This window comes from Typopeltis vanoorti, chromosome 2 (assembly GCF_054136105.1).
Source record: "Typopeltis vanoorti isolate ZY-2024b chromosome 2, IOZ_Tvanoo_1.0, whole genome shotgun sequence".
Classification (NCBI taxonomy): Eukaryota; Metazoa; Arthropoda; class Arachnida; order Uropygi; family Thelyphonidae; genus Typopeltis; species Typopeltis vanoorti.
Window position 1 is genome coordinate 60,214,930 of NC_143550.1, and position 20,588 is coordinate 60,235,517.

The window sequence follows — 20,588 nt, forward strand, 5'->3', positions numbered from 1 at the left end:
TAGCACACTGTGCGTTCCTACAGCTTACCTGATAAGATGCGATATTCCTAATACTAACTGGTATTTCTTTGTTTGACTGTTGTTTGTTCTAAGGTTGAATTTGATTAGTTGTTAATTTAAAAATCTGAGATTTTCTGATTATTAAAAAAAACATTTACTTGATTTCATTCAACTCTGGAATCGGATTTAAAAAAATCTAAAAATTTCCTATAGTCAGTATCAGGGCTTTTTTTTTTCAGCCGGAACGCATTCCGGTAAACTTTTCCGGACCATTCCGGCTAAAAAAAAAAAGCCCTGTGTGTATATATATATATATATATATATATATATATATATATATATATATATATATATATATATATATTGGCTTTTTTCCGGCGGAAAAAAGCCAATATATAAATTGCAATATATAAATATATAAAAAGCGGTCCGGCTGAAAAAAAGCCCTGGTCAGTATCTTGAATCAAATTTATCCAATCTGCAAAAGCATGTGGAAGTTACTATGAGACTAAGCAGAGCAAATACTCGTAATTGTGATCATTATTTTTTTTTTTCATTCCGAAACCTTTTTCATTCCACATAGGGAGTCGCTAATACACTTCTTGGAAATTCTTGGAAATTAGTAGACCGTCCGATGTCGACTATCGCTGCAGATGACTGCATTATTTGCTAAGATCCCATTGGAAAGGTAATAAGAATGCGATAGCTAACTGTCGCTATCCTGCGTTTTAGATTCTAACTAGCATATGTATGCAATACTGAAAAACAAAATGACGATGGTTTTCTGAGTTGCGGGATTAAAAACAAATTTGTTATCATGAGGAAAAACTTCTAATTTTATTTTTTTTTAATGTGACTCCTACCCACGAAAGGTTGTAAACCTACAGTACATTAGTACTGTGGGTGGGATAATAATTTTTTTCTATTTTTATTCATTTTATATTTATTTTATTTTATTTCTGGAAATCCTACTCTACAGACCAAACATGGAACTTTTTCAAGCCACTTCAAGCCTCTAACAAGCGAACGGTTCAATTTATTTCGTTTCATTGCAGGACCAATTATCCTGCAGGAAGACTATCCACTCTTTATCATCTGCTAATCTACCCCAAAGATCAATTAACTCTAGAGGTCAGGGGGAAAAAAACAGAGCAGTGTGGGAAGTTGAAAAAATTCCTCTAATTGGTGACTCAAATCGACTAATCCAGCATCGTGGAAGTACTACGAAAACAAAATAAATTAAACCGTCCCGCTTATCAGAGGTTATTCAGGAACTTTAATTGTTTTATTGGAAATTTATTCCCTTTAGGTATATAGTTTTGTTTCTATCGAATAATATTATTTGCTTCACAATAATTTTTATTTTATGTTCAATTATTTTAATTATCATGTTTCTTTTGTTTCCAGCTGTCACAGTTCGCTACCTGACCAAGAGATACATTGGAGAGTACAGCTCGAACAAAGGTAAGGAATTCACTATTAAAAGGGTTTTAAAACATTAACCATCGAAAACTAAATTCTCAAATTAATTATAATAGTTGCATTCTAAGAGTAGTTGGGAATTCCTACATAAAGTCCATAAAAGAATTTCACATCATTCTCATATTTTATAATAAGAAGAATTCGTGGTACTTGCACACCTTTAAGACCCACTTCCTTCCAAGTATCCTTTGATTTTGGAACCGTAATTTTTTTTAGAATAAAGTGCGTATTCTTCTGACCTGTTGGCAGAGTTGCAGTACGGAAAACCCTTCCAGCCATGTAGATCAGTGTATTCAGTTTCACTTGGAAAACAATCTTATGAAGAGCCTTTTCGTCCTAGACGGGATTTGAATCTAGGGGCTTTCTCGAAATCGAGTGAACTGCTGTTTTTGCATCTAAGTCAAAATATTTAAAACTCAGACATTTCTTATTTTTCCTACTTGTAAACGTTTAAAAACCAAACCCAATTATCGATGATAATCTACAAAAAACAGAAAAGCGAGAAATGACAAATCAATGATGATAATTCCTCTTCAAGACAAATAACTTTGGAAGTTGGTCATCTTTGTACTGTAAAAATGTTTAACAAGTGAAACATAACCGTTTAGAAAGATTTAAGCCTTCTAAAATCACTTATTGTCAGTTTATTTTAGTGATTATCAACAGACAACTCTTAGAAATATCATGGAATTTCTCCAATTGTAGAAAAAGCATGTTTAATCTGTGCTCTTCAAGAATAGACATGAAGATGACGATGCTTCAATTTTTATGTTTTCTCGAAATAATATTTGCTTGCCAAGTTGGTGATCGGTATTCCGTTTTCAAATGTCTAAGAGGCGTAACTACTTCCTCCCTCCGTCCTAGTAATAGAGTTGATAAAATTTGACACCAAAAACTGTTCTTTCTCCTACTGCGCTGTCTCCATACAGGCCTTTAACAAGTTAGTCGGCTGCATTATTTCTAACACTTAACGCTGTCTCATCTCTTTCTCCCACCCCAGACACGAAACGTAATTCTTGGTGCGCGATCTTTGGTAATACTCAGATTAGAAATAGATTTTCTTCTTGAAATAAGATAACCTGAAACTTTTCTTCAAATCTTCAGATCCAAGTGTTCATCTTCCTTTTTTCCACACACGCAAATAGAAATGAATTTCTAGATCTGTTCAGCTGTTCTCCATGTTATCCATCCATATCTAGCCAAAACTCCTTAAAATGCTAGACTCCTCCATTAAAATCATTTCATTACTTCAATTTTATTAATGTTCTCTCTCTCGTGCTCATTCAGCTCCCAGTGACACACACACAGTCTCTGCCTCTATCTTTCTTCAATATGTATAAGAATACTGTTCTTCTAAACTTTATGTATAATTCATCCATTCTCTTCAAAACCTATAAAAATAGGCTTCCATATCATTATTTCCACGCCATTGCTATGACAACGCCAGCTTCTAGCAAACTCTTCATGCACACCCATGATACTGGTGTGTCACAAGTTCCTTAATAGGTTCAAAACTGATACTGAGCTGCCAGTAAATATTCGAATTATAAAGTTGGCGTGAATATAATTTGGATCACTTTGTTTTGTGTCATACTCCATAACTACCTGTAGTTTGCAACCTTTCTCAAATGTGCTCTTTTTAGCCAACCATAAACAGACTCTCTTAACTTTTCTAGGATTCAAATTCTATAAAATCTAAAATTCACCTGATTTCAAAATCAGCAAGATTTGGATAATTGAATATATCGACTACTTAGAATTTTGAGTATTTGAAAAAAAAAAAACACTGAAAATCGTGGTTTTGTTAATAATAGCATTTGGATAATATTATTGTATTTACAACAATCTCAAGTTCCATGCTCTGCTAACGTCTTAACACTATTAAATGTTAAATTTCTAATTTCTCGCTACTTAATGCTTAGCAACTCTGATCATAAAATAGCAATCCTTAACGCCCACTGGGAAACACATCGCCTTCTATAAACCACCATTAATTAATGTTGCGCTGTTTCTGTGTGCATGTGCGCGCGCGTACATTGTTTACTGTTCCACATATTAAGTAGATAAATAGATATTTAATCCTGTGGCTGTTTTCTCATTGTATCATATCTACAAAATACTCTAAGGTAACCTGCATGAAAAGAGAGGCAGTTAAGCCATAAATGGTCGTAACTATTCCGACACCCAGTGGAATAATTCAACATTTCTTCTGCCTCCTAAGATTATACGTTGTCAAGTGCTATGACCTCTAGCCTTCAGATAATTGATGAGGAACCGTGATTTAATTATTACCTTCTCATTCTTCTTCCTTGGGCTACTCTGTAAGGGCAACTTCTTTTAAACTTGAAGACGGAAAGAATGCATAAAGATCTTGAACATCGTTTTAACCAAGTTGTTTAATGTATTACATAATCTTTCACCAAAATGTTCAGACTTTTCACCAATATAATGCTTACATTATTCAATATACAAGTATTAATCGATACTTTGAAGTCCATTGGTTTCAGTGGGCGTTTTGTAGTGGTTAATACATATGTTCCCGAATATTCCGCTAATCATTCACCTCTTGATTGATAGCATAGTATAAGATGTGTTGTAGCCTGAGTTCTGAGTCTTGACAAGCATTATTCATCGACGCATATTGTTTCAAAGGACATTAATGATAAATACTATTTTACATTATTATTTCTTTTCTCATTCGATGTATTTGCTCTCTCTCTCTCTCTCTCTCTCTCTCTCTCTCTCTCTCTCTCTCTCTCTCTCTCTCTCTCTCTCTCTCTCTCTCTCTCTCTCTCTCTCTCTCTCTCTCTCTCTCTCTTTCTGTCTCTCTATTATCTACATAATATATCTATATCATCTACGTAATATCTAGATAATTTTCTCTTGTTCTTCCTGTTCCTCAACGTATGAACAAGAATATATTACTAGGATCCCACCTCTGCATAATCATAGGAACTGCTGAGCATATTGCTAAAGTTCTAACACATCTTAATATTGCAGTATCCTTTCATCCTGTCAGGAAGATTTCTTTCCTTCCTTTCCTCACCTAAAGACAATATTTCTTCATTCTACCTTCCAGTATCTACCAGATCCCTTGGTCCTGTGTTTTGTCTTACTTTGGGCTGTCTGGCAGATTAGCAGCCATTCGACCTGAGGAACGTAAATCGTATATCCAGTATCATGAATCTGAGCAGTCTGGCCTAGCAGAACATGCCATCTTCACTAAACATAGAGTTCTGTGGAAGAAAACTAAGCTTTTACATAAAAATAGAATCCTTATAGAGCGGTTATACAAAGAGAGCTGTGAGGCCTTTCTAAATGTATAACGACAAATTAAAACGGACCTGATGGCCTTCGGTTATGCCCTTTATGGAAAATATTATTATATCATTTTATGCACATTCCTGATTATTATCTTCTTTAAAATAATTGGGAATTTACTGACCATTTGTTGTCCTTATGACGCTGTAGTGGCGATTTTTAAATGAATTCTTTCATTGCATTTTCTCTTGTGTTCCATTGTTATCATATTAAAAATTCCTATGATACTTAGGCGAAAATTTTATCGCTAATTTATTTTACGTATGTTTAAGTTTTCATCTTTGATTTTTTTTTACGAAGATTCGAAGCAGGCTTTGGAAAAAAATGGAATTGCTCTTCTAATGATCTTCAGAATAATCATAAAGTTAACTTTTGGTTGTGCATATTAGATCCTAAATAAATGTAAAAGCCTTCTATCTCAGTAGGTTTCGATGAGACCTTTTCGTTGGAAATACCTAGCGTCGAATTCCATCTAGGGAGGAAGAACCTTTCTGAGAGATTTTCAATTGAAAGTGAATTCGCCAGCCAGCCACATGCGGAGGTGGAGGGTATTTCCTCCTGCAACCAGGAAAACCGGCCAGGGAGAACACGTACAATTTAAACAAGAATATATATTCAGGAATATATTCAGGAATGAGTAACCAATCACTTATTGTTGCAAAAGCCAATCTGGGCATGTTGGGCCTTAAAGGACTTAAGTATCGTGGATGGTTATTATTAAATAAGCATTAACTTCATTGAAGGACTAAGCCAAAATATATACGAAGATATATCAAGAAATAGTCTGATCTCTCTCTCTCTCTCTCAAAATGTAATATTATATAAACTTATAAGATGTTAGTTTCTTAATTTTTGTTGCTAACAAGAAACTCTTTCCAGAACTGCTGTACCATCATAGTGTGACTTTTGACAACGTTACTACGGAGATGGAGATTCTTGACACATCTTCGTGCAAGGTGAGCCTTTTCTCTTCTATTCATATATGAGTTCTTTACTATGCGACTTCAGTGACATAAACGTCCTCATTCAGCTTTTAAATGACATTATTTTTGTTCCATGTTAGTAATATATTACTCATGTGTGTACAAATTAAACGGAATGCCTAATAAAAATAAATAGCACAAAATACGGATTATTAGAATAAAATCATATTCATTCTCAAGTAAGTAGTAGGATTAAGATCAATGTTCCCTCTAATTTTTGCCTGCTCATGTGCGAATGAAAAACATTTTGGGAAAACGTTGCAAGTCTCGGACTCAATGTGTACAGTATCTTTTGCTCACACTAGCGAAAGTCACAAGCCAGAAATTCTTAATCTGATACTTCTAAAATTGGTGAAACACCTTTGTTAAAAGATTTTGCACGTTGCATGCTAAATATTTCTATAAGAGCAATCTAAATGCTCACTCCTTCAGCTGCTGAAATAATGCATATGCATGCAGTTAACAAATTATGTCAAGTTCTAGAATTGGAAATTTTAAGTCGCTAATGTAATATTTCTCATATTAATTTTGCCCTTTTTACCGTCTTAGCTATAACCTGTCACATTGTCATCACTAAATTAGTCGCTTAAATTCACATAGCTAGAAAAATCCATCATCATTTGGAGACAAGTTCAAGTGACTACATTGAACTAGGGGCGAATGCTGGTCTTGAAATTCACGCTTGCTCTTGTTATCATGAATTACTGGCTATTTAAAACTATGTGTGTATTTAGAAATTTATGCACATTTAATCATACAAATGCAACATTTATTTTACGAATGATATTCTATCTTTTTCAATTTAGCTACTTGAATACAAATTCTACCTCACGGTTCTTCTTTATGAACTGGTCAATAACATCCTCATAAAAAGTTGGTTGTAACTTAATTTTCCCAAGTAACACGCACACTTGTAAAAGCTGGTTGAAGTTCACTGGCTAGAGCTACTTTGACTGCGTATGGCCCGTGTTTAAGCAACAGGGTGAGATGACGTGAAGGGAGTGGAAATGGCTATGCGCGCGCATGAAATCACAGTGCTGAAACGAGGCACTGGATGCTCCCACAACCGAGCAAGCCAAGGTAGCTTGACTAGCGTCGGCCTTCGATACACAACGCAAAGCTCAATTATTGTCGCGCAAGCTTAAAACGTCTTCTGTCTTCAAAAATAAAAGCCGAAATGGAATGCTTATAAATGCATGCATTTATTAACAAATAAATATTACTTCTTTCTCAAGTAATGAGCTTGCGTAGCAAGCATAGCAAGCATGGAGAATTAGCCACCAGTAAACACTAAACAAATATGCCTCTACAACTTGCTGACGTTAGCGTCAGTTTGCCTACACTGCGCAGGTTAAAAGTAACTAATTAGACTGTATTAAATTGGAATGGGTTAGAGCATTTTTTCTCAACGTTTTTTGGATCATGCCCCACCTCAACGTCTCGAAGATTTTGATTCCCTCCCCCCTCTATCGTAATAGTTAGCCAAGTTCTGAAAAAGTATAATATAAATATGTTTAAATATGTACAGGTACGTTTTCTAATTCCTCCCCAAAATATTCAAATTGTCCCCCTGTGGGGCGTACGCCCCACGTTGAGAAACACTGGGTCAGAGTAATATTGGAGTGGATATGGTCGCAGATGTTCTTTCCACACAGAGATTCATTAGAGAAGTTACTAAATAAATAAGTGACAAGTGTGATTTATGATATAATTCTATATCTATAATTCTTTAGAAGAAAATTATGACAGATATAAAAGTTTAAGAACTGACGCTGGCAACAAACTTTCGGAAATAAAACCATAATTCTAGGATAACTATTGAATGCAACTCTGACACGACTTTTACAGTACATAAAAGCAAATATGGAGGTTAATTAGTAACCAAAATACTCAATTATGTGAATATATAAATACATACTTCAGTGAATAAAAATGCTGAGAAGAACGTTTTCTTAATTAAATGAAGTTGAAAATAAAAAAAAAGTACCAAAAACTTGAGAGGTGATGAAAATTTAGAAATGAGATTATAACAAGTAGATCATAAAAATTTAGAAAAAAATTAAGAAAAATTAATAAAAAAAAATAGGCCGAACAGAAACATACAGAATGAGTTGTTAGAATATGGAAGATAATTATTCACATTCGACGCTCCTAAACGCCGTCGTAGGGTCGCAGATGCCCTTTCCACACAGAGTTGGTAAGATAATCACAAACATCCACACCCATGCTTAACCAAACCCGCAGGTTAAGACCGGATACGCTAACTACGCTGCCAACCAGGTGGGCGAAATAGAATAGAAATAATATTTAAATTAAATAAACTATAAAACATGTTTTCTAAAAAGAAGAAAAAAAAAAAGGATGAATGTAGAAAAAAAATTAAAGTGAAGAAAATAGCCCATTGACATATCCTGTGACATTTAAAAGAAGTCTTATAGGAAACGCTACAGTTGAGAAACCTATCTGCATTTTATTTAATTAATCGAAAATATCTAAAACCGCATCCCGAGTTCCATACATCGTTTTGTTTCGTAATTAGATCAGGCAGCACCTGATTTTTAGGCTTGACTTTTGGCAGTATTTTCTTTGCATGTATCTGGCAACCTTCCTTAAAAAATCACTCTGGATACCAACAGAATTCTTCTCCCAACACCTTGTATAAAGCTCACCTGTCATATTTTACCTCTCTTTTCTTCGAGCTTTGAACAGTTCAAATTATTATCGCTTTTATAACTTTCCTACTTGGGTTTATCCTCAACCCAAGCAAGAATAGTTCGTTAGACAGCACTGGGATGAGGTAATGAAGAAAAAAAAAAAAGAAAAAAGGAATCTCTCTAATGAGATTTTTTTTTATCCTGGAAACTTCTTAAAGCCTAAAGCAGCAATATCTATCATTATTTAAAACATTTCCACTTTAATAAGCATACCATTGTCTCTTTACTTGGTCTTGGGTAATGCTTATCTACTTCCAATATTTTATTCATTGAAAACAATGTACTCAGATAAGACTCTCAATAGTACGGTATCTTACAAAGTATGTCAAAACTTTTCCTCTTTTTGATTTACTTATAATATCTTTATTTGATATCGTTACTTCCTTGATTTCCTCGTTTAAATTATAATAGCGACGTTTTTCTTATTATTAGTAAACGATATGAGTTAGGACTAAGCAAACACAAACGTTGGTTTATCATGAGTTAGGTAATTAAATGGCGTTTAATATTCCCTGCAAGACGATTGGCGATATCGTTGCGATTAATTAATGCTGTCTTGTCAAAAAATGATAACGGAATATCAATGCAAATACATTGGTTGTGAAAGTAGGACTAAAAGTCTAGATTAAAAGTTATCCAACTTCTTTCAATCGTTTAATTTGGTGTTTATGTCTTTAGCACACAGACAGGAAGAAAAAATATTTGATTTAATGGCTGCTCATTCGATACCTCGGTCTGAGCACGTATGTATATGATTTTTCTTTGCAAAACTATTAACAGGAAAAAGAATAGCAGGAGTTTCAGAGATCATCGATCCATTCAGATGTCCGTTGAAATATTGATAAAACCTAAACATTAATCAAACCTTTGGCAATTAGAAGCTCAGTTGTCTTTCGTTTCACTAAGGCCTTTAACACCTGACTGGAAGATGATGGAATTATCTGACACATTTAATTTTACTGAGGGGGGGGAAGCAGACGTAGATTTTGCTTCAGTATAAGCTGATGTACGTCGTTGTCTTCATATCAGCGGATGATAACGCATGTCATGCGAGAGTGCGTTGTCATACTGAAGAGTTTTTTTGTTGTTGTTGTTGTTGTTTTGCTCTTACTGGATAGATAAGAAAGAATTGATTTGTGTTATGACTAGAAGTAGACTACATCATGACTCGGTCATCGCCAATCTTCGTCTGTGTATATATATAGACATATACACATAATACCGGAAATCACATTTATTGTTCATAGTGCGGGTGCCCTACGTTAATGTAAACAGCTCAGTCGGTAGCGACGATTGGTTGCAAAGATCTGGTTTTGAATCTCGTCTAAGACACAAATCATCTTTACCATCAAGACCTTTTCAACTGAAGGTGAGTTAGCCAGTCTATATACATTTATAGTATAAGATTAACTACCTTATTCTAAAATTAAGGTTACGAAAGCCAATGTTTGGCATCGTGACTTGTAAGAGCAGCAAATATTTACTATTATCATTACTTTTTTTCATTATTTTTTCAATTGCATGACACCTCAAAGAGCTTATTGTGGGTACCTGTCTAGATAGAGCAACGATTTTGAAAACAGCAGAGCCGACTGGTTTCTCAAAAAGTGAGATATCGCGGGTGTTTAATCAGTGAAAAAATAATCCACATTGCTTGTCTAAGAGGCGTAGCTGTGGTCCTAAGACAAAGTCTGTCAGGAACTAGATCACCATCGTCTGAGAAGACTTGTACGGACAAACAGAATTTTTTGTGTGCAGTAATTGACCGAAGCATTTAATGGAGGCTGTTCCCGACCCATATCTCATCGAACTATGTGGCAGAGAATCGAAGCGGATCGGTATTGACAGTGTTAATGTCTGTACAGAAACCATTGATTTCTGCGAAGTTTCTAATTCAGAGGCCGGTATGTGTAAATGATGTTAACTGCAAAAGAACAGCGTGATCTGAAACTATTAGAATTCAAGAAAAAGTCACCGAAATTATTACCAATTAGTAAATTATTTAACATGCATGAGGGAGTACTGAGCAAGACAACTTCCCAAAATGAGAAAATTTAAGACAGTCATTGTTATTCAGGTTAGAATGGTGAATATGGGCTTTACAGCTTTCTGTATATAATACTGTATTTCTAATGAAAGTCAGCTTTTGTGTAAACCTTACTCATATTCAAATGAATCACGTGTCTAGTAAGATAAGGCGTGACTGACAAGATATGACTTATCAGAATTTTTGAGTTGGATGTTGAACCAGATTAACCGAAGAATAAATATATTTATTCTTAGGTTAATCTGGCGCAGAAATTTCCTCTCCTCTGAAGAAGGACCGGGATTAAAGTTCAAAATTAGAATAACACTAAAGTTTTACAGAGCTCAATTTTATCAGAATATAAAGAAAGCTGTGAAGACCATATTCGTCATCCTAAAACTCACAATAATGACTGCCTTAAACTTTCTCAATTTTGGAAAGTTATGTAAGTTATCTTGCTCAATACTCCTCGTAAGTATGTCAAATTACGTACTAATTGTTAATACTTTCGGTATTTTTTTCTTGAATTCTAATAGCTTCAGATCGCCCTCTCCTCTTAAAATTAATATCATTAATAACACACACACCCTATAATAATCACTTTTAAAAAATATTTATTTCCAACTTAAGTGATTTCAGTCATTTATTTTCTTATATTTATATCCCCCTCTTACGTGCCTATAATTCATAATATAACGTAACACTGTATTGCAAAAATTATACCAAAAACTCTTTTTCTCAGCGAAGAACCACATCCCATAAAAGCGAGGAAATGGAGAATCATATAGTAGTGGAAATGTGGGGGAATGTTGGGTATTGGCGTGGTTGTTTGCAATCGGCCGAAACAAATAAGGCTATCGGGTTATTTCTGTTAATTGCGTGTGTTCTGCTTAATTTGCCTAAATTGAGAGATGAAAAATCAGATTTTTCCTGAGGGAAAACCTTACTATCTCATATGAGACCGGCTTTTGTTTTATGGAATTTTTTTAAAATAAAAATAAAATAAAATAAAACCTTGGACTATCCCATGTACTAATGCACTCTAAGTTTACAACCTTTCATGAGTAGAAATCGCACAAGAAATTCCATAAATAAAAATACATTAATCGTAAAATAAGTCAATATCAATGATTTGTGCCATTTGTATGCTATCAACATTTTACCTTTAAAACGTATACCTGTTTTTACATTTATCTATTTGGATAGCAATTATATGTGTCAGAGAAGCAAACACTCAGTTTCGGAAGTAATGATTAAACCTCTGCTGGTAAATCGTTATTTTCAAAGGTCATTGCTTGCTGGGTGTCATAAACCATAGCACTGGAGATAAGGTCACTATTGCTATCGAGTCTGTCTGCTACGATCAGGAGAGTCAGGTTTAAAAAAAAAAAATAATAATAAAACGCTTTCTGAAGGTGAAGAACTGGCACTTGATGACAGAGGTACAAACTGTGAATTGATCGGGGTGTTTACACTGCCATAAATATTCCACATACGTCGTCTGCCTCCTAGGCCATGTTAATTGCACACTTAATTGGTACCGCTTAGAGGCCATTGTAGCATCACAGCAAAACACGCGTTCCCCGTCTTGCTGGCATTTCTACGGTTTTGTTCTTTAAGTAGTCAAGATAATTAGTCATCGGTCATGCAGGAACGTGATCAAACTGTTTCTTTTTTTTTTTTTTTTTTTTCCCTCCACACACACTTTTCCTTCGTGCTCTTCTCTTTGCACTTGTTCTTTCATTTCATTGCATCTTCCATTTCGAATGAATAAAATGAGAATTTATTGCAAAGATGTTTCAACTTTATTTCATTATGCTTGATTTGATGTCTGTCAGAATCGAATTAAAATGAAATAAAAACGGGAGGAGAAAAGAAAACTTAATTTCACGATTGAATATGGTGACTTTTCATTCAGAATCAGTTTTTTAAATTTTTTTTTATTTTTTAGAAAACACTGAAAAATTCCTGAGTTTAGAATTTTAGTCAATTTTGATCACTTTCATATTTTTAATGATACGATGGGTGGAGCCACTAAGTCTAGGGGTTTTTTATTTTTTAATTTTTTTAATTTTTATTATTTTTTTATCATCATTATCCTTTCGGAGATTTAAACCCAGTGGTCTGTTCGGTCTCATTCTATCCTTTCCTTGGTTGTCTCTGATTTCTGCGTCCTTCAACTGGGTGCTATTGAACTGTCCATTCTTTCAGTGAAAAGTTCTAAACCATCCAAAATAAGTAATAACGTGGCTGGGTTAGATTAGATTAAAATAGGAAAAGAATTGATACCAAACGTGCAACTTTTTCAAGCCACTTCAGGCCTCCACTAAACAAGGTAAATCACCTACCATCTAAACACATTGATGTCTACAATGTAATTGAAACTCATGGCCTGTTGGGATTAGAGTGAACACGCTAACCACTCGGTTAACCAGACGTGCGATATTGTTGAACGTATGAAGCCAAAAGTACATTGGGTGTGCATTTGACATCTCGGATCCGAATAATATTCTTAAATAAGATAAATGAGACTCTTCTGTAGATATATATTAAACAGCCAATACTCGCAATATAGAGTTAGTAGTTAGCTACGGTTTCTAGATGTTGTAAGTCCACGCCGTTTCTTTCTTTTTTTTAGCTCATCTCCTCCATAGCATATCTAAAAAATCCAGATTCGAATCTCGCCCGACGATCTATTCGCGAAGCGCCTTTAAGAGCTTTTTAGCTTTAGGAGAATTTTTGTCAAATATTTTTTTTTTATTTCCTTGTTTTTAAAGTAATAATCCCATCCACGAAAAGATTAGAAGCCTATTGCATTTAGTGCCATAGGTAGTCTAAGGTTTAAATAATACCAAAATTGTGCTAAAACAACAACAAAAAAAAATTAGTATTTTCTATCCATCTCCACTGTATTGCTTATTAGACCTATTTCAGGCGCCACGAACACTGCAGGTGGACAGACGCTAGAGTCAAAATCCTAGCTAAACAGACAAACCAGCCGTAGACCACATGCTACTGACAGACATAATAAAACGAGAGTATTTAGTCGTAACACTAAACAGCGATCATAAAAATTCCATTTTTTTTTTTTTTCTAACGGAAAATAAATGAACTGCTCAACGCTCAACACACAGCCGGCAAATGTAAATACAAGTACATTAGTGCCTTTAGCTCCTTGGATGTAATTTTCGCTCCCACATAATAATTTGAAAGAGTCATTAATGTGGAAATAGTACTCTTGTCTGACCTATGGACTCGAAAGCACGCCTTTGGTTTTGGAGAATGTCAGTGGAACAGCATTCCGAGGGTGTATCTTCCTAATCCTGTTATTTCTTTGTGTGTGTGTGTGTGTGTGTGTGTGTGTGTGTGTGTGTGTGTGTGTGTGTGTGTGTGTGTGTGTGTGTGTGTGTGTGTGTGTGTGTTGCATCTGACAGTTCGTTTTATTGTTGATACTTCAACAAAAGTTTCACAGCGACTTTGAAATCCATTACTTCTCACTGTCACGTGATTCCATTGTGTTTATAGTAACGAGCGTCGTAGAAACTGTGATCTGACATTACAGGTTTGGCATCTCTACTTGCGCGGCAAACGACTCAACGACAGATGTTGACCGCTGTGCACAGTCATGCGTCGGTGGCTCGTTTAAACATCAATATAAAAGGTTCGTGGGGATATAACAATTGCTGTCGATGTTTCCAGCTTGGCTGCTTGCGATATCAGATTTCACATTGCTCTCTAGTTAGGCGAGAGAATATTGTTTCATGCATGAACAGCATAACCTGGATATGAATCATCGCTCTAAGTGGCTTACTGCCGTTTTTTTTTTTTTTAATTTTTTTTTTTTAATTTTTTTTTTCTTTTCGTGCTTACAGAATTAATAAGCACAACTGTCACAGCACAACTACAAAATAAGCACAGAATTAATAAGCACAACATTGAGACAAACAAAATTGCACTTTGTGATATCACGTAAAAATTAATTCTTAATTATTAATTAATTAGGACTGAAGCGATAACATTTATTGTCAGCTCGGCTGCTTGCTATATCAGATTTCACTGTCCTGAGTATTTAATTAATTAATAATTAATTAAATATTCAGGACTAAGAATTAGATTAAAGCGTATCAATATCATGGATCAAGAGTTAAATAATCCAGAAACTCTGCTCTGTAACCAAACATGGAACTTTTTCAAGACTTTTCTGGTAAGCAGGACAATCTCATGCAAAACTTGCTGCTGGGTTGAATGCAGGCGAAATGCTATTAAGTTTTTAGGAAAACTAATTTCTATATTTCTTAGTCTTTTTAGAGAAATTTTAAATATTTTTCATTGCATTTGCTATTGGGTTTCTACCAAATAACTGATTTTATAGCTGAATATCTGCGGGTGATGTTTTTGAATGACAATTTCATCCATGAAATGTTGTAAAGCTGTAGAGCATTTCAAGATCTAATACCTGCTTTATAGAGAGGCGGAGCAGTGAATTCACATCCGGTGAAGAGCGTACGGAAGAAACTTGCCGCATCTCGTGGTTTTAACCCTAACGCAATATATTGTTGTCGATTTTCAGGCGTATACGAGAGGAACCCCTAGTCTCTGGGAGAAGCAACCCGCTTGCCCGTGCAAGACTAAGACGTTGACTAACTTGGAAACCGGTCTAAGAAATGCTTAGAAAAAGTTGCTCTAGTCGGCGACTAAAACCGAACTTAGCTCGGGCTTTCTTCTGACAGCCTCAGCACTATGGATGCAAACGCCACTTACGCAGGGCTGCACAGGCTTCCTTGCCGAATCATTTTAATTAAAACAGAACGAATATTTCCCCTGGCGACAAGACGCTGCTTGACAGACATGTTTATCTTTGTTTAGTTCAGACCTCTTCTTGTTTCAAATTGATGCCACTGCTCTACACACACACACACACACACACACACACACACACACACACACACACACACGCGCGCGCGCGCGCGCGCGCGCGCGCACGAGAGTTAGCCAGTATCTCGGATATCCTTAATACTTCGGTTGTGTTTGATTGGAATTAACATTTCAAACCATTTCGTCAATTGCACTTCGGTTCACTTTAATTGTTAATTAACAGCAAGGAAAAATCAGATATTTATTTGTATTACCATTTGGTAATTACGAATCACATCCGGTAACTGAAGCATATTAAAAATTTATTCAGTGAATTTTGCAGATGAGGCGTTTGCTGATGCTCGCCATTTCCTTTGCGAAATGGCCAGCAGAACGTCTAAGACCCTTGGGCTGGAAAGGTGATATGAGTGGATGGGAGAAGAATCACAATTCGAAAGATTCCCCGAGTTCTAAAATGATTGACAAGACCTTCATGAGGCCTTGTCAGGTGAAAGTGAGTTAGCCAGTCTCTCGGATTTTTTTTCATCAGGAAGCCTAGTTGAAGGACACACAATTAACAGCCATTATATACTAACTCAAATGAAGTTTGCATTCACTGACGTTTCCAAATCATTGATTCCTTATCGAATACTAATAATCACAACCACAAAGTCTGTTTATTGCTCTCAAATAATTTTTGAACAGATTTACTTAAGAGGGAAAAATAGTGGTTACTGTCCTTATATTGAATGATATCTAAGGTAATGTTTAGTAAGGTTAAAAAAATCGCACAAAAAATCATCTTTAAGTGATTCTTTTGGAGGGGGGGAGGAGGTAAGCCTCTCTTAATCAAGTTCTGAAAACATTTCTTCGAAAATCTTAAAATTTGTTAAGATTTTTAAATTGTTACATTTAAAACTTATCGAGTTGAATTTTTGAATTATATTAAAATGTTACATTTTGGTAGAAACATGTAGTTATAGAAATAAAAGTAAATTTTCTTTAGATATTTTAAAGACAAAATTGCTTATTGGAGATAAAAAATGTTTATTGGGATATCACATGAAGAAGTGAGAGGATAAAGAAGAGTGGGAGTATAAACGTCTCAAGAAAAGTAAAATATCATATAAGGATGACTTTCTTACTTGAAATAATCTCCTTTGCTTTAGAATGTTTGTTATCTGTTTTGATAATAGCCGTGGTATTAAAGCAATTTTATGCTACATGATAGGTTAAGTGATTCGCCATGTCATTTTCTAGTTTTGAAGAATTATTTTTTGGCATGTTTATCAATCTGTAATCGCTATATTTATCGTATAGCATATTACCAAACTCAGGATTTCAAAAAGAGGGTAATACTCTGATCTACTTGATTATTTTAAGAAAATAAAGAACAAAAAAAAGATTACAAGAAATAAATATATCTAATTAACGATGCAGAGATGTCTATAGAATTAAGCATTTCAGTAATGACAGGTAATCCTTAAAATTTACATAATTAAGAAGGTAAAATGATATGTAAGTTGTGCGTGTTCTTAAAACTTTTTTTTTTAACGAGCACTTCTAAAACTATTTTTCGTTCTTCTTTATATCTGATATCATATATTTGTAATGTTGTTTTCCTAACCTCTTTCTTATTATGTTTTCTACAGACCAATGGCTGTCTCTATGACCACATTTCTTGGGCAGACGCTTACGTTGTTGTCTACAGCATTTGTGATCGTGCCAGTTTCCTTGAGGCTCGCCATTACCTGGAGGCTGTGACCGCTGTCAAGGGGCCACGCTACGCTCCTGTGATCCTGCTTGGTAACAAGCGAGACCTGGAACACGCTAGACAGGTAGGAGTCGATGATGGTCACGAGATGTCATTGCAGTTTTTGTGTCAATTTTACGAAGTTTCGGCAGCAGAAAATTACGTCGGTGTTAGTCTTGCTTTTCAGAGTATAATTCGGGAAGCACGAGCACTCCAAGCTCTCCGAACATTACCTTTAAGACGAAAAACAGGAGCAGCAATGACCGTATCTAGGATGATAGGAATGGTGTTTGGCAAACATGATAAGTGTGGCAGGAAAAAACGTCCTTCTTTGTCAATATAAATGTTTGTATATGAAGTAATAAGAAATAGAAATGATCGGTTTGTAAATATGATAATCCAAGCCTTCTCGGTGACCTTAACATGTGAATAAATCATCCAACGTAAGCACTCGTCATTTCACATATTTGGCAAAGGATTAACGATCAGCCTAATCTGAAACATCCATTTAGGACTTTGCTTAAGGAAAAAGGGTAGTCGTTCAATGATCAGGACTTACATGTCTAATAGGAGGTGGAATTCTAAATTATATGCTTTCTCTTATCATCGTGTTCAGGTTCAGATGCGTAGAGAACAGTAGATATTTTAAAAAAAAAAAATTCTACATAGCATTATTTGATAACGGTTTCGCTATGTCCTTAAAAGTAATAATGCTCATGACAAATCTTTCTTATTATGTATACAGCTGAAGATAGAATGGATAAAATGTGTAATTCGCTCTCTCTGGTACAGGATAAGCATTCCGCTGTGTCTTCCTGGTGGAGAGCTAAAACGTACGTTCAATTATTTTGCTACATCATTAAAAGTGCCATATTATAATAGCGTGTTGGTTTCAAGATCGTGATAATGTTGCCTATGTGCTCATCCTGATCCCTTACGTATTGTTGACAAACACAAGATGGATCAAACCGATGATGAAAATTGCAGAAAGTGCTTCAAGCCAAAACTCTGAATGACAAATTTAAAAGAAAAAGAAAAGTGATAATAACAAAAAAGATATACATTTCAGGTGTTTTGCGATGTACAGTTGGCATATATCAACCGAATGACTTTATTCAATGTAAAATGTATGGTATTTTGCTAGATTCACAAGCAAAAGTGTCCACTTGAAAAAATCGGATAATGCTCGAATAACAACCTTTCAACAGTGGTGGAATAACAGCTTTACCCGAATGTTGTGATTATCCCTGAAATGCTTCAGCTTTAAATTCCTCGTGAAAATGGAGATTTCTAAGAGATTGTACTGACGAAGCTTAATGTCATTTAATCCGAATAGCACTTATTCAAATAGAACTTGAATTTCTTCTTGGATATTTGACCGAATCAAAATCATAACTGAGTATCGCTATATTTTATTATCATTCATAAAATTAATGTATGGTAAATGACGAAATAGAAAGAAGACGATGCTTAGCAGGAAAATTTGCACACATTGGCGCCATCTGGTATATAAGATCAATGACGAATTAAAAAAACCACCAAGACTTATCCGGAAAATGTGCACGTTGGCGCCATCTAGTATGTTGTTTAGGAATCTTTGAAAGAATAGAGAAGGTGAGATAAAAAATAAAATAAAATAAAATAATCAAATAATCAAAAAATAAAGTATGCTGAAGGATATTCAATTAAGAAGTTAAATAAAGACTCAAGTGTCCCTCCATAATTTTTCTATGTACATAAAAATACGAAAGAAATTGACTTTATTACTGTAAATAATTGTGAATGTATATTATTGTAAATAGCTTCTATAATTATGTTACATAAAATGTTTGCTACCCTGTACAGTATCAATACAATAATGTAATAAAGTCTTAAAATAATAAAATAATTGAATTAATATTTTTATTTATGAACTAAATCAATAACAGTCTATCATACAATTATACTGCATCTGAATAACAAATATTAATTTAAAAGAGAAATAAAAGGAATAATAATAGAGAAATTAGAATTATTGTTGTAGACTATAAGGACATTCCATAAGAATTTTTGATTATTCCATAATTTTTTAAAAAAATTGAATGTACCACCAGGCAGAAATATTCCAGTGTCAGATGTGAAATTCAATGATAGAAGATAAATTGGAAATGTTTTCGATATTGCAGAAACTAAATGCCAACACAGCCAAGGGATAAGATGGCATATCAGCTCATGTATTACGAGAATGTCCAACGTCACTGGCACTTCCTCTGACAAAGATGTTTAACTTTAACCTCAGTTGTGGAAAGTTGTCAAGGGATTGAAAAGAGCAAAAACGTTCCACTGCATAAAGGAAGCTCAGAGATAGAAGTTGCAAATTATAGGCTAATCACTAACTCAGGACTGTTGGTTAAGGTATGTGAGAATTTGATAAACGATAGAATTCGGGAATGAGTGGATTGGAAAGAGATACTACTTTGGGGGGTAGCTTGGTTTTGTGAACGACAGATCTTACCTTAGTAATTTACATACTTTTTTAATAGTAACAATGGTTTTGTATAATGGAAATAACTACTCGGTGATACTGCTGAACTCTATAAAGGCATTCGACAGGATTCCATATAGAACTCATGCATAAATGGGAATAAATGGAGAAGGATCTGAAGCTGGTGATTTGGATAAGAGGTGGTTGGTGGACAGATATAAAATAGTGTATGTGGTATATCAGGGAGTTGAGGTTGGGAGAGTGCAGGTGACCAGTGATGTATTGCAGAGTTCCGAACTTGGTCCTCTGCTGTTTAATTTATACGCAAATGATATGGGAAATGATTTAAGTAGAAATATTCAGTTGTTTGCTGATGATGCTATTCTGATAAGAACAATAGTCAGTGAATGTGATGTAGAGATCCTGTTAGATGATTTAAATGGATTGGCATTTAAACCAATTAAAAATTTTAAATGGATTGTAGATAAACGTAAATAGCTGTCAGATTAACGTGGTTAAGTGTAATGTCACTTTGGGATGAAGAAAACACAAACTGCGTACGATCTTGATAGAACTGAAGTGAGAAAAATTGATGCGGGTAAGGATTTGTCGGGTACTCTCGATAAGGATTTCAAGTGAGGACATATTGAGAAGGTAGCCAAAACAAGGCATATTATGTAGGTGTGAAGCAGGGATAAAGAAGTTATTATTTTTAATAAGGAAACATCTGCACTACTGCAAGTAGATCAAATGTCCTGGATTCCATAAGAATTAATAAGTGGAGGATGGGGATTCAGAGGTAAATGATCAACACTGGTGCAACTCTATGGAATGAATGCTCATTATATGAATAGATTAGTAGCTTGGCTTAAAATAACTAGTTGATAAGCGACTAACAAGGGGCTATTATAGAAACATTTAAGTTATTAAAGGAGTTTTATAGGATTGATATCAAAGACCTTTTTTCAGTAGATGGCTGAAAGGACGAGAA

The 20,588-nt window shown here is 34.7% G+C and overlaps 1 protein-coding gene across 1 annotated transcript in view; it reads left to right on the top strand.

Annotated features, from left to right (window-relative positions):
* LOC150109072 (ras-related and estrogen-regulated growth inhibitor-like protein A) overlaps positions 1 to 18,686 on the top strand; it is a 105,800-nt gene extending 87,114 nt beyond the window's left edge. Inside the window, exons 2-4 of the mRNA XM_090405348.1 lie at positions 1,408 to 1,464; positions 5,683 to 5,759; positions 17,033 to 18,686. Coding sequence (XP_090261474.1) covers positions 1,408 to 1,464; positions 5,683 to 5,759; positions 17,033 to 17,476 — 578 coding nt within the window. The 3' untranslated portion in view covers positions 17,477 to 18,686. The remainder of the gene's footprint in view (positions 1 to 1,407; positions 1,465 to 5,682; positions 5,760 to 17,032) is intronic.
* Positions 18,687 to 20,588: the final 1,902 nt, after the last annotated feature.